A 13,880-nucleotide genomic window follows, 5' to 3' on the forward strand; every position below is an offset into this window, starting at 1 on the left:
TAAATAAGAACACTACGGATTGGTGAAGAAAAGTGCAACATGGGGCTGTAAATGATAGATTGTCCATCCAATAGCTATCATGCGTAACTTCCAGCACCAGCGGTCATGGGGAATATTCTGAAACAAACAGCTTGTTTCATCCCTGAGATGAGACCCTGGAGAGGACTCATGGTTGGTTCCCATCCTGTTGTAGTGAGAACATGTAAAGGACATCCTTCTCCATAGGCAATGTTATCAAAAAAATGTAAGGAGGGAATTGCAAGGATGGTGAATTGCAGAGGGTGGTGCAGGCAAGCAAGCACCAGGCCCGGCGGCCCTGGTTGGCAATATCAAGCATCATAAGGTGAAATGCACATGACCGTATCCGTTTTGCAGCTTGCAAATAGCAGATCTGCAAAACATGGATACCGGCCGAGTGCATGCCGCCATTTTTTTAAAACTCCTATAACTCCAACGCAAAAACAATAATAGTACATGTGCTATCTTTTTTGCAGCGGCGCCGAACGGATATAGATGGTGTGCTGTCCACATTTTTTGCGGCCCCATTGAAATGAATAGGTCCGATCCTCAAAAAATGCGGACCAAAAATGCGGTTGTGTGCATGGGGCCTAAGGGGGGGTTTGAAATATTGTAAGGGCCCTCTTTCCTCTATGTACATTGTACAATGCATAATAAGTTCATTTTGCACCTTAAAGGGGTTGGCCCATATCAGACATTGGTGGCGTATCACTAGGATATTCAACCAATGTCAATTAGCTGAGGATTCCACTTTTGCTTTGGGTTCTTTTAAACTGTAACACATCATAGCTATGACTATTTTTGACTAACCTTTTTTTTCTTTTTATACAGTGTGCATCATGTGCATTTCGACTTCCAGAACCTAATGTAAGTACCTAGTTAGCACTAACTCAATATGCAATTGGATCAAACAGGATTTACCTAATAACCAGAAGGTAATATCAGCGTTTAACAATTCAGGCCAAAGGTCACATTAAAGTAATGTTTTAGACTTTGTAAGCAATGGACAGGGCCAGTTTTAGACAAAATGTGGACCTGGGCAAAATCAAAAGGGGGGTCCCACATATTGTAATAATGTGCTAAAAACACAGTCCGATGTCCGACACCCTGCCGATCAGCTGTTTGAGGAGACGGCGTGTGCTGTTCACTGCTGCCATCCCATAGACCTACAGCAGCAGAGCAGGAAGAGAGACGGCACGTGCCTCCTGTTTCCCCACCGCTGCCTGCAATGCAGACCACAGTTTTATCTGTGGCTTGTGTTGCTGCGTCCTGATGCATGCGGTCCCAATGACATCACCACTCCTGCTCTGGGTTTCACGTGATGACATCATCATGCAAGACCCAGAGCAGGAGGTTGCAGTGATGTCATTTCGGCTTCTTGCTCTGTTCTAACGCCTCACAGGCTTGAGGCCTAGTGGCCTGAGGCTTGTGAAGTTGGACCACCATGATTGTGTTCCCCTTTATGGGTAGCGAAGTGGCACCCTAGGCAGATGACTACCCTCCCCTATCCATCGTTCTGGCCCTAATTCAGAGCACATTACTGCAGGAGGTATAACAGGAAAGGACTATAAATCCCAGCATGTCTATTATTTAATATCAGAGCACATTACAGGGGGACGTATAAGAGGATGGGACTACAACTCCCAGCATGTCCAAGCCGTTTTTATGTAATATCAGAGTACATTACAAGAGGAGGTATACAACTCCCAGCATATCCAGGGTGTTGTAATGTACCCTGGTATTTTATAATAATGGCCTGGACATGCTGAGAGTTGTAGTCCTCTACTCATACCTCCACTTGTAATGTACTATGATATTACATAACAGGAGGTATAAGAGGAGAGGACTACAACTCCCAGCATTTCCCTGGCAGTTACATTGAATCCATACTTCTTCACATGCATGGCTGGTCTTCTTCTTCATTACTTTACTGGACTGCTGAGCTCTGCCTCCTGTTCTGGTCATATGATGGTGAGGTCATTGCAGGTCCTTCATCCACTTTTCTCTGTTCAGCTCCGCCTCCTGCATCTGACATTATCGCAGGTCCTGTCAGCACTAGGGTAATGATTTCTCTTATATGTATATTAGGGAGGGGGACCTTACACTGCATTGTAAAGTCCTCCCGTTTGCTTCCACGGACGTTCAGCTGAAGAGCAGCGCTGAAGAAGGGGGCCCCTTAGTCCCCCCCCCCCCCCCCAACGCCGGACTGCTAATGGGGGATATTTATCAAAGCTGGTGTAAAGAGAAACTGGCTTAGTTGCCCATCTCAACCAATCAGATTTCACCTTTCATTTTTCAGAACTTATTTGGAAAATGAAAGGTGAAATCTGATTGGTTGCTATGGGCAACTAAACATTTCCCTTTACACCAATTTTAATAAAACTCCACCTATCTGTTTTAATGTGTGTAAGGGTATGGACAAGTGATATTTTAAAGCTGACCAATATGCCACATTTTTCTTTTTTAGTTTTTAGTTATTTGTGGATTGATCTACCATATGCCTGTTAGAGCACACATCATGGCTCCATTACAGCTTCTGCTGGGCCATCTCATTTATTTATCAAACTGTCCAAAAGAAAAACTGTGTTTCTTGCTCATAGCAACCAGAGTGAATGATTGCTATGGGGAACACAAAAATCTTTTTCTGTTAAATAGTTTTCATAAAACTGACCCCTGATCTTTCATTTTTAACAAAAAAAACTAACAAATTTAGCCTAAAGAGCCGTTTACACACCGCAATCTATTGACAAATGATCAGTAGTTTGAAAACTCATGGCCAAGGATCTGATGGTCATTTTCATCAGGGTGGTCCTCACAGGTAGCGGAAAGAAAATGGTTATTAAAAAGTGAGCAAATATCTGGCAAACACATCTCTGAGAACTGAATGCTCATGCGTTTACAGTAATCCCTTAAGTTGCAATATTAATTGGTTCCGGGACAACCATTGTAAGTAGAAAGTCGTAGTAGTCTTACATATTATATACATACATGTATTAGAAAAATAAAATGAAGGCACTGCTCAATTGGTCTCCAAAGGAGCAGCTCATCCCAGCACAGACAGTAGACAGTACATGTAGTATCGCAGAGGAGCTACTAGACAACCAATAAAGGTATTTTACCAGTGAAATGGCCATGTTGATCGATGGTTCGATATGAGTCTGAGGTAAGGTTGAGCGGTAAACCGGTGTCAGCGATATGTTTCCTAATAACCGCGGTATTTTGTGACGTCATAGAAGCAGTCACATGTGCGCTGACAGCTTCTAAATCTGTGTCCGCCAACCCCTGCATCCTGCATAACAGTACTCACAACCACATTACTGCCCGCAGCGGCCGCCGCGGCTCCTCCTAGTTCCCCATAATTATGTCTCCGCCCACCGATGTCGGAATCATATAACAGCAGAGGCGAGCACAACCGCCAGGCGGGAAAAGTCTCTCCAACTCCACATACAGAGTTTGGCCTGCGAGGAATGAGAGAGACGAGACCTTAAACATAGAATAGAAACAGCCCGGGTGTCATACAGAAAGGTGCCATGTCTGTCTGTCTTCTGTGGCCTGGTCCTTCCTTCCTGCCTGCAGGCTGCACACGGATCTATAATAGCAGGCATTAGGGAATAATGAGCCCTCGTGAGTCCACCATACATGAGCAACATGACATTATTATGCTGAGGGGGGGGGGGGGTCAAAACTTGTTCATACAGTATAATGGTTCCTTGTGGCCCCCATACAGTATAATATCACCTTGTGCCTCCACACAGTATAATGTCACCTTGTGGCTGCCCCCATACAGTATAATGTCTCCTTGTGGCTGCCCCATACAGTATAACGTCTCCTTGTGGCCCCCATGCAGTATAACGTCTCATTGTGGCTGCCCCATACAGTATAATGTCTCCTTGTGGCCCCCATACATTATAATCTCTCCTTGTGGCCCCTATACAGTATAACGCCTCCTTGTGGCTGCCTACACAGTATAATGTCACCTTGTGGCTGCCCCCATACAGTATAATGTCTCCTTGTGGCTGCCCCCATACAGTATAATGACTCCTTGTGGCTGCCCTATACAGTATAACATCTCCTTGTGGCCCCCATACAGTATAACGTCTCCTTGTGGCTGCCCCATACAGTATAATGTCTCCTTGTGGCTTCCCCACACAGTATAATCTCTCCTTGTGGCTGCCCCATACAGTATAACGTCTCCTTGTGGCTGCCCCATACAGTATAACGTCTTCTTGTGGCTGCCCCATATAGTATAATGTCACCTTGTGGCTGACCCATATAGTATAATGTCACCTTGTGCCCCTACACAGTATAACATCTCCTTGTGGCTGCCCTCATGCAGTATAATGTCTCCTTGTGGCTGCCCCCCACAGTATAATGTCACCTTGTGGCTGCCCCACACAGTATAATGTCTCTTTGTGGCCCCTATACAGTATAATGTCACCTTGTGGCTGCCACATACAGTATAACGTCTTTGTGGCCCCCATACAGTATAATGTCACCTTGTGGCTGCCCCATACAGTATAACGTCTTTGTGGCCCCCATACAGTATAATGTCACCTTGTGGCTGCCCCATACAGTATAACGTCTCTTTGTGGCCCCCATACAGTATAATGTCACCTTGTGGCTGCCCCATACAGTATAACGTCTCTTTGTGGCGCTCATACAGTATAATGTCTCCTTGTGGCTGTCCCCCACAGTATATTGTCACCTTGTGGCTGCCCCCATACAGTATAATGTCTCCTTGTGGCTGCCCCATACAGTATAATGTCACCTTGTGCCCCCACACAGTATAACGTCTCCTTGTAGCTGCCCCCCACAGTATATTGTCACCTTGTGGCTGCCCCCATACAGTATAACGTCTCCTTGTGGCTGCCCCATACAGTATAATGTCACCTTGTGCCCCCACACAGTATAACGTCTCCTTGTGGCTGCCCCCATACAGTATAATGTCACCTTGTGGCTGCCCCCATACAGTATAATGTCTCCTTGTGGCTGCCCCCATACAGTATAATGTCACCTTGTGCCCCCACACAGTATGAACTGCTATTGAAGCATCCTGGTCTTCCATAACACCTCAGCAGTGCCATAGGCTGATAGCATCAATGCCACGCCGCATTGAGGCAGTAATTGATGCAAAAAAGCCCAAACCAAATACTGAATACATATACATGATTATACTTTTCAGAGGTCCTACATTTTTCTATTTAACATCCTTTTTTTATTGTTTTCATGTAATATTCTAATTTCCTGATATCATAAGCTGTGAGCCATGCAGGGCCGTTTCTAGGGGTGGGCGGGACGGTCGGCCGCTCGGGGCGCTGTCAGAAGGGGGGCGCCGGCAGGGGCGCCCTCTTGTCGTTTCTCGGCAGTGCGCCCTGGCTCCCTCCCTCTGACATCTCGCCTGACCTGCGCCCGAGTGCCGAGTCCTCTCACTCTTCAGACAGTGCGGGCAGCACTTACTGACGTCACGCGCCTGCTCCTCCCACTAGGCGGCGCAGGCGTGTGACATACAGTGAGTGAGTGAGCGCCGCACTGCCTGCCTGTTACCGCCCGCCCTGAGCCCCTGAGCAGTGCTGATGCCTGCTGTGAGGCAAGTGATGGTCTGGGGAGGCATTAATTACAATGGGGGGGGGGGCATTAATTACAACCGCTGGAGTAATATAACTAAGGGGTATCAGGGTACATTATTATACAGGGCAGGGTAATATAACTCAGGACTAGGCCTATCAGACATTATACAGTTATAATGACATCCACAGCAGCCTCCATTCTAAATAATGTCCATAGTGATCCTTATTAAAAATAATGTCCCCCCACAGGCAGGCAGTGCGGGCGGCGGCGCTCACTCACTGTACCTCACGCACTGCGTGACGTACAGTGAGTGAGGTGAGCACCGCCGCCCGCACTGCCTGCCTGTCTGTTACCGCCCGCCCGGAGCAGTGCTGAGAAAGAAGCCTGCTGTGAGTGAGAGCCTGAGTCTATGGGACAGTGGGTCACTGGGTGCGTCACTGTGACCGTCCGTGCAATGTGGTTCCACATTTTTTACAATGGGGAGACACTTATTTCATCGAGCAGTTGTGAGGGGGGGGGGGAGAGTTTTTTTGACACTCGCCCTGAGAGAAATTTTACCTAGAAACTGCACTGGAGCCATGGCCTCTCAAGTTACTTGAGTATTGTGTTTTAGCTCCTGCTTGTGCAGTCCTCTCGCTTGGAACTTGCTCTCTGGTTTGTTCCTTCTCCTTGCGGTTTACCCTGCTTCTCCTGGACACCTGCCGACCACTCGCTGGTTTTCCTCTTGACTTCTCGTCTGGATCCTTGCCTTCATCTGTATTCCTGCTACCTCTTGTTTAAGACTCCAGTGCTTCCTGTGTTTAGGCCTTGTTCCTGCCATTAGATTCCAGCAGTATTCCACTAGTATCATGACACGAGGAGGAGGTTAGAGCCGTGAAGCTCTTCTGAACTTACCGGGCCCCCTCTCTGTAACGGAGCTCTGCTGCTGTAATGATGCTAGACGCTAAGCAGAGCAGGGAACACAGCATCTCTCTGCTTATTGACCAGCTCGGCATCTTGGGCAGATGGCAACAGCTGCAGGGGCCAGGAGGCAGCGAGCTGTGCATTTAGGTCAGAAAGGGGGGGGGGGGCATTTAGCCTGGCCGGGCCCTTCACACTCACTGGCCCCATAGCAACTGCCTAGTCTGCCTATATGGGCGGTACGCCAGTGATTGCTATATAAAACGTAGACAGGCCACTAAGGTGAGAAAATAGTAGCACCATAGTAAAATTATAGGCAAAGGGGTGGCTAAAGTTTACAAACAAGGAAAGGCAGGGTTAAACCAAGTGCCAGGATCCAGAAGGATTGCTATAGGCAGAGAGGTGGAACAATATTTGAATGTTGGTATCTCTTCAAGTATCTACAAGGTGCAGGCTAAAGGAGGTACTGAATGCATCTTCATCAGCAGGAGGAAGTGTGGTTTACGTCACGGTAGACCGATCACATACTCCTAGATTCCCATATGTCCCGTAGGCACCTTCAATTCTTAAGGAGTGCGGTTCAACCTATTTGACCGATTCCGGTTATTATAAAGTGTTATAGTTTGTCATTGGTCTCTTCATTTACAATAGCCAATTATCATTAAGATTGGTCAGGTTAATAATTGAACATTTTAAACCAGCCTCAAGGGGGTTTTGCAGGATCATAAAAATATCTAAAACATGTTTGCACTCCTACCGATTATAATAATGTACCTCTGAACTTCTTCGGACTGCTCTCTTCATACCTTGTGCCCCTGGGGCACCATGTTGTTTACGAGCTACAGCCACAACACTTCCCATAGTTCTGTCAACTGCCAGCTCAGCTACAAGCTACATAGGCAAATGGTGCTCGATATTGGCCCGGCATCAGCCCGTGTAACAGGGAAATCATAATGCTATGATGGTCTGGATAGAAGTGTTTTAATGTGAAGGAAAACATCCTGTATGAAAGTAATAGGACAAGCAGCAGCTGTAGATGCTTTTTGGAATCACAGCCGAACATGAATTTATTCATTACATGAGTTAAGATGGAAAAAATGCTAGAACCAAAGCAGCTGTGCATTTGTTTTCAGGTGCAAACCCTATACATACCTGTAGTTCAGGGAAAGGGGTGCATCCTTAATTAGAGTTAGGGTCATCTCTTGGGTATTAAGCCTGAAAGCTAGGGAGCTTATCCAGACATCCCTGTGAAGGAAATAACAATGTTATTCATTATTACAAGACTATATCAGACTTCCAGAAATGCCTGACAGCTTTTAATGTAGAATACTGGAGCTGGATACAAGTCTCATGTCTCAGCCCGTCCAATTCTACTTGTTTTTCTGCTTGTTTGAGTTTTGATAGAGGGCAGATGATACCAGGTGGAAGAGACCAAGGAAATAAATAGGCAAAGCAAGAAACAAGATAAGAAAGGCTGATTCAAATATAATAGCATACAGCAGTGTGGCTGTTATGTGCTCCCAGTCTTGGATATGCTCACAGTACACAGTTGTTTAATATAAGTTTGATACTTTATGCCTTTTGTATTGTTGCCACTTTCCTTTATTACATTTGTATTATTTCATTACTATAAACAATGAGAACTAAGGCTACATTCACACTTGCGGTTTTTGCCTGATCTGGCAGGGATCAGCAAAAACACTTCCGTTACCGATAATAAAACCGTCTGCATCAGTTATAAATGGATCCGGTTGTATTATCTTTAACAAAACAATGACTGATCCGTCAAGAACACCATTGAAAGTCAATGGGGGGGGGGGGCGGATCCGTTTTCTATTGTGTCCATTTTTCTCCACATCCCATGACGGAAGAAAAACCGCAGCTTGCAGCGGTTTTCTGTCCGGTATGGGAATGCAACCAAACAGAACGGAATACATTCTGGTGCACTACATTCCATTCAGTTCAGTTTTGTCCCCATTGACAATAAAGGGGGACCAAATGGAAGTGTTTTTCTCCTGTATTGAGATCCTCTGCCAGATCTCAATACCGGAAAATGTAAATGCAAGTGTGAAAGTAGTCTTAGTATCACAAACTATGACCTCTGATGAGAACTTTTCTTTAAGCACACGATCATATCAGTTTTTCAGTCCACAAACCACAGATCCGCAAAATACGGCCATGTGCATTACACAATTTAATGCTAGAATTGACTATTCTTGTCCGCAAAACGTAGAAGAATTGGGCATGTACTATAATTTGCGGAAATGCCATATGGATGTGGACAGCACATGGATGAAATGCGGACCCAAACTACAGTTGTGAGCATCAGGCCTTAGGCTGCAACTTTCTATGACTTTAGTGGGCGGCATTTTGATAGCTAAACACTCCACTCAAGTCTGTCCATATCTCTATCTCACATTTTCCCTCAGAAAGTAAAAAGTTTAAAAGCACCCCATGCTATCACTCTAGAACCTAGATTCATAAGTACCTTCTAAATTGTATTTTTATATTTTTGAACAGGTCACCGCTGGACCACAAGGCCCCAGGGTAAGTCTATGAAGTAGAAATAAATTTGCTTATTGAAATACATTCTTCACACTGTGGTCCATACACTGGGTCTGCACCTTGATGCAAAGTTGTCTCAATTTGGCACAACTAGGACTTCTACACTTTCTTCCAACTGGCTCCACAAGGGGTAGAGCTTAACAGGAATGGGTGGTGTTTAGCATAGTCTAAGATGTGACTGCAACAAAATGGCTCAACAATTCTGGTGTAAAGCTATGTCACAAAGCCAACCAATAGTTGGTATAGATCTAGAAAAAAGTGTCTATCCATGCACCAAATTTATCATTCAGCCTTAGGCCCTTTGATAAATCTGGTGCAGCTCTAGACAGCTTGTCTAAATCTACTCCGTCTAGAGGATTAGTAAATCTGGGCCTGTATGTTTAAATGTGTGACTTACATGCTATAGTCCGACCACTGTCTTATTGCTACCCTTCAGATAAGTAGGAGACGTTAAAGGGGTTTTACGGTGTGCATCAACATCCTTTAAAATAATCAAGTGGCTGTCATTTTGTAATGTATTTCTTTTATCAATTTTTTTGCTTCTATCGTCCTTTCTTGGCTGTGGTCATATGGCCATGTCCATGTAGCTCTTTCCTATTTCCTATGATATGTCCATGATAGGGGAGAGTCTCTGTAACTAGCTTTTTGGTAGGGGCTATAAACTAGCTGGTAGTTGTTGGGGGCGGTGCAGGATCTGTGGAAGAGAAAGGAAAAGTGCATCATGGGTTTGGTTGGATACAGGAACAGGACTGGTAACTGAAAGGATTTGGACCTTTCTGGACCTCTATGACAACCTTGGTTTGAGACACTGATATCAGGAGAGATGTTTCTCAGTTGGCAATAATAGACACAGCACTGAGAAACACTCTAACTTTATTATGCTATAGCTTGGCCTTAAATAGGCAGTAGAAAAGTTTGCATAACAACAGAGTTAAACCAATCATAAAAGATAAACATTGCTGCTCATACAGATACTACCGGAACATCCTTTTATGGTATGTAATACGTCACATATAAGAATCTACGCAGTTGTGCCGAATTACCCTGAATGAAACAGAACATTTGTTCTAGTTCTAGGATATTCCCAGAATCTGTCCTGGGACAGATAAGGAAACCTAACTCACAGCGGGGGGATGTGAAACAGTGCGTGGGTGAGATATTATAACAATTCTGTACATGTAAGAGAAGACAAGATGGAGTCACATTTCCCTTCAATCCCCTCTTAGAACCAAATTTCTTAGATAATATGGTTCTTACCCTTGCCCTTTTCCCTATATACCACCAGATATTTTCTATATCCTTCATGTGAGTTGTCTTCAGGATTAGGCAGCAGAGTCTCATAAAATGACATATTTGATACTCCTTTCATTATCAGTTTCCGTACACATGGTATGATACATGTTGCAACTATTGCTATTACTATAATAATTATCAGGATAATAATTCTCAACTGTACAAGTGCCTGTTTCCAGTTAGTGAACCAGCCAAAATACTGATCCCAAGGGTTATCGATACCTGAGTTTCTTTTGAGCTTTATTGATAAATCCTCGAGTTTCTAAATTGCCAGTGTGACCTTACCATTAGGGCCGGTGTTGTTGTGCAGCAGGATGAGGGGTCCGTCAATACCTTACAGACACCACCTCATTCTGAAAGTATCATATCGAGTACCATGTGGTTTTGAAATGTCATAATGGAATCTGCCTGTAACGCATCCCTGTTGTAGTTTACAAACCTTTGTTGATTATAGTAAATATAGTTGATCCAGTCTACATTTTTGTTGATTGTTATGTGGGGAATTATGGATTCAAATCCTGCTGCCACCTGACCTCTGACCTTGAATTCATCAGGGACCCCTCTTGGGACCCTGATTGCATCAATATACACGTGTGGGTCGAAGCTACCTTTTGGGAGGGCACGACGGTTGCGTATATGTGTGTTGGAGTCTTTTTCATTTTCAGTGAAGATGTGTATGTTCATGATGGCTTTAGCAAGGGCACATTCACCTTTTCAGGAACCCTCTAGTCTAGAACTTATCTTTCCATCACCACAGATCCAATATACATCTCCAATTGAGTATACTTGATTCTGTGTGAGGGAGGTATCTGTTTCACTGTAAGTTGCACAGTATCCTTCAGCGAAATTACCCAGGGATCTTCCTTGATCTCCCCCTCTGTGGCAGGTATAGTTACCAGGATAGATATGTATACCTGCACCAGGGCGGGGAGTTTTTATGAGAAGTGGGTATTTTTGCTTCCATTCTTCACATGCAGACTAGTTACTAGATGAATTTGAGAATAATTGCAAAAAACATTCCTCAACACTAGAGGGCAATATTAAGGGCACAGTACCTAGGTGAGGCTTAGCGGTCCCACATATACAGGTCCTTCTAAAAAAAATAGCATATTGTGATAAAGTTCATTATTTTCTGTAATGTACTGATAAACACTAGACTTTCATATATTTTAGATTCATTACACACCAACCAAAGTAGTTCAAGCCTTTTATTGTTTTAATATTGATGATTTTGGCATACAGCTCATGAAAACCCCAAATTCCTATCTCTAAAAATTAGCATATCATGAAAAGGTTCTCTAAACAAGCTATTAACCTAATCATCTGAATCAACTAATTAACTCTAAACACCTGCAAAAGATTCCTGAGGCTTTTAAAAACTCCCAGCCTGGTTCATTACTCAAAACCGCAATCATGGGTAAGACTGCCGACCTGACTGCTGTCCAGAAGGCCATCATTGACACCCTCAAGCAAGAGGGTAAGACACATAAAGAAATTTCTGAACGAATAGGCTGTTCCCAGAGTGCTGTATCAAGGCACCTCAGTGGGAAGTCTGTGGGAAGGAAAAAGTGTGGCAGAAAACGCTGCACAAAGAGAAGAGGTGACCGGACCCTGAGGAAGATTGTGGAGAAGGACCGATTCCAGACCTTGGGGGACCTGCGGAAGCAGTGGACTGAGTCTGGAGTAGAAACATCCAGAGCCACCGTGTACAGGCGTGTGCAGGAAATGGGCTACAGGTGCCGCATTCCCCAGGTCAAGCCACTTTTGAACCAGAAACAGCGGCAGAAGCGCCTGACCTGGGCTACAGAGAAGCAGCACTGGACTGTTGCATGTCATTCGGAAATCAAGGTGCCAGAGTCTGGAGGAAGACTGGGGAGAGGGAAATGCCAAAATGCCTGAAGTCCAGTGTCAAGTACCCACAGTCAGTGATGGTCTGGGGTGCCATGTCAGCTGCTGGTGTTGGTCCACTGTGTTTTATCAAGGGCAGGGTCAATGCAGCTAGCTATCAGGAGATTTTGGAGCACTTCATGCTTCCATCTGCTGAAAAGCTTTATGGAGATGAAGATTTCATTTTTCAGCACGACCTGGCACCTGCTCACAGTGCCAAAACCACTGGTAAATGGTTTACTGACCATGGTATTACTGTGCTCAATTGGCCTGCCAACTCTCCTGACCTGAACCCCATAGAGAATCTGTGGGATATTGGGAAGAGAAAGTTGAGAGACGCAAGACCCAACACTCTGGATGAGCTTAAGGCCGCTATCGAAGCATCCTGGGCCTCCATAACACCTCAGCAGTGCCACAGGCTGATTGCCTCCATGCCACGCCGCATTGAAGCAGTCATTTCTGCAAAAGGATTCCCGACCAAGTATTGAGTGCATAACTGAACAGAATTATTTGAAGGTTGACTTTTTTTGTATTAAAAACACTTTTCTTTTATTGGTCAGATGAAATATGCTAATTTTTTTAGATAGGAATTTGGGGTTTTCATGAGCTGTATGCCAAAATCATCAATATTAAAACAATAAAAGGCTTGAACTACTTCAGTTGCTGTGTAATGAATCTAAAATATATCAAAGTCTAATGTTTATCAGTACATTACAGAAAATAATGAACTTTATCACAATATGCTAATTTTTTTAGAAGGACCTGTATAACAATTGCTTTTATTTACTGAAGTTGCACTGTACTTCATCCATTCTAACCATAGGTTGGTATCAGAGAAGCCAGTTTTCCTTTACGCCAGTTTTGATAAATCCCCCCAGTTGGTTTTCCATGTAGATTTGGTGCATTTCCTGCACTAAAATCAATGTGGAGCCTGTTCTGGATCTGCCTGCCATTCTTCTCATTGGGAAGTGCATGATGTAGGTCACACTTCCTTAAGAAGCTATCCTCATGTCAGTACACTCGCATCAAGTTGTGTAAAAGCCAAATGCAATAAGTTTGCCCAGTGAATTAAACATTGGCACATTTAAATGTGATTCTCATCATTTTGGTTTGTCATTTTTACCATATTTTACCACGTCCATTGCAAATCCAACCACATCCATGATTTAGGAGAAACATATTCGTATTAAAAACTGTAATATTTCAAATATACGTCTGTAACAGCAGCAAGAAATCTTCAGACATGCACTGGAGATGACAGCACACAATCCATGAATGATCTTTATTGGTCCACACAATTTATATAATGAAATGTTTTGACTTTAGTGCATTGAGCCTTTCTCGAGCATCATTACATTACAGCCCAAATATTATATTATGTGAATTGTGTGGACCAATATAGATGATGGATGGCATACAGTTTTCTCCGATGCGTTTAAAGGTTTGTTGATGGGAGTTAGGACATTCCCATATTATTCTCCCTGCATCAATGCCTTGTCTAATTTAATCCTGCTCTACTTATCTTTTATATTGCTATGTAAAGGAAACTACGAGTTTCACAAGAGCTTCACTGGTAAAAAAAAAAACATAGATTGTAGGTCAAATTTTGGAAATAGTCTAAAATACCATGAGAAGTCTGGAGTCCTGCT

General features: G+C 44.0%; 1 protein-coding gene across 7 annotated transcripts in view; it reads left to right on the forward strand.

The window, feature by feature from the left end:
• Positions 1-13,880, forward strand: part of COL16A1 (collagen type XVI alpha 1 chain) — a 226,071-nt gene that overhangs the window by 103,152 nt on the left and 109,039 nt on the right. For all 7 annotated transcript variants that reach the window (XM_044286553.1, XM_044286551.1, XM_044286554.1 and 4 more), the window contains exons 10-11: positions 850-885; positions 9,007-9,033. In XM_044286553.1, coding sequence (XP_044142488.1) covers positions 850-885; positions 9,007-9,033 — 63 coding nt within the window. The remainder of the gene's footprint in view (positions 1-849; positions 886-9,006; positions 9,034-13,880) is intronic.

The sequence above is a fragment of the Bufo gargarizans genome, chromosome 3 (genome assembly GCF_014858855.1).
Source record: "Bufo gargarizans isolate SCDJY-AF-19 chromosome 3, ASM1485885v1, whole genome shotgun sequence".
In the NCBI taxonomy this organism is placed as follows: Eukaryota; Metazoa; Chordata; class Amphibia; order Anura; family Bufonidae; genus Bufo; species Bufo gargarizans.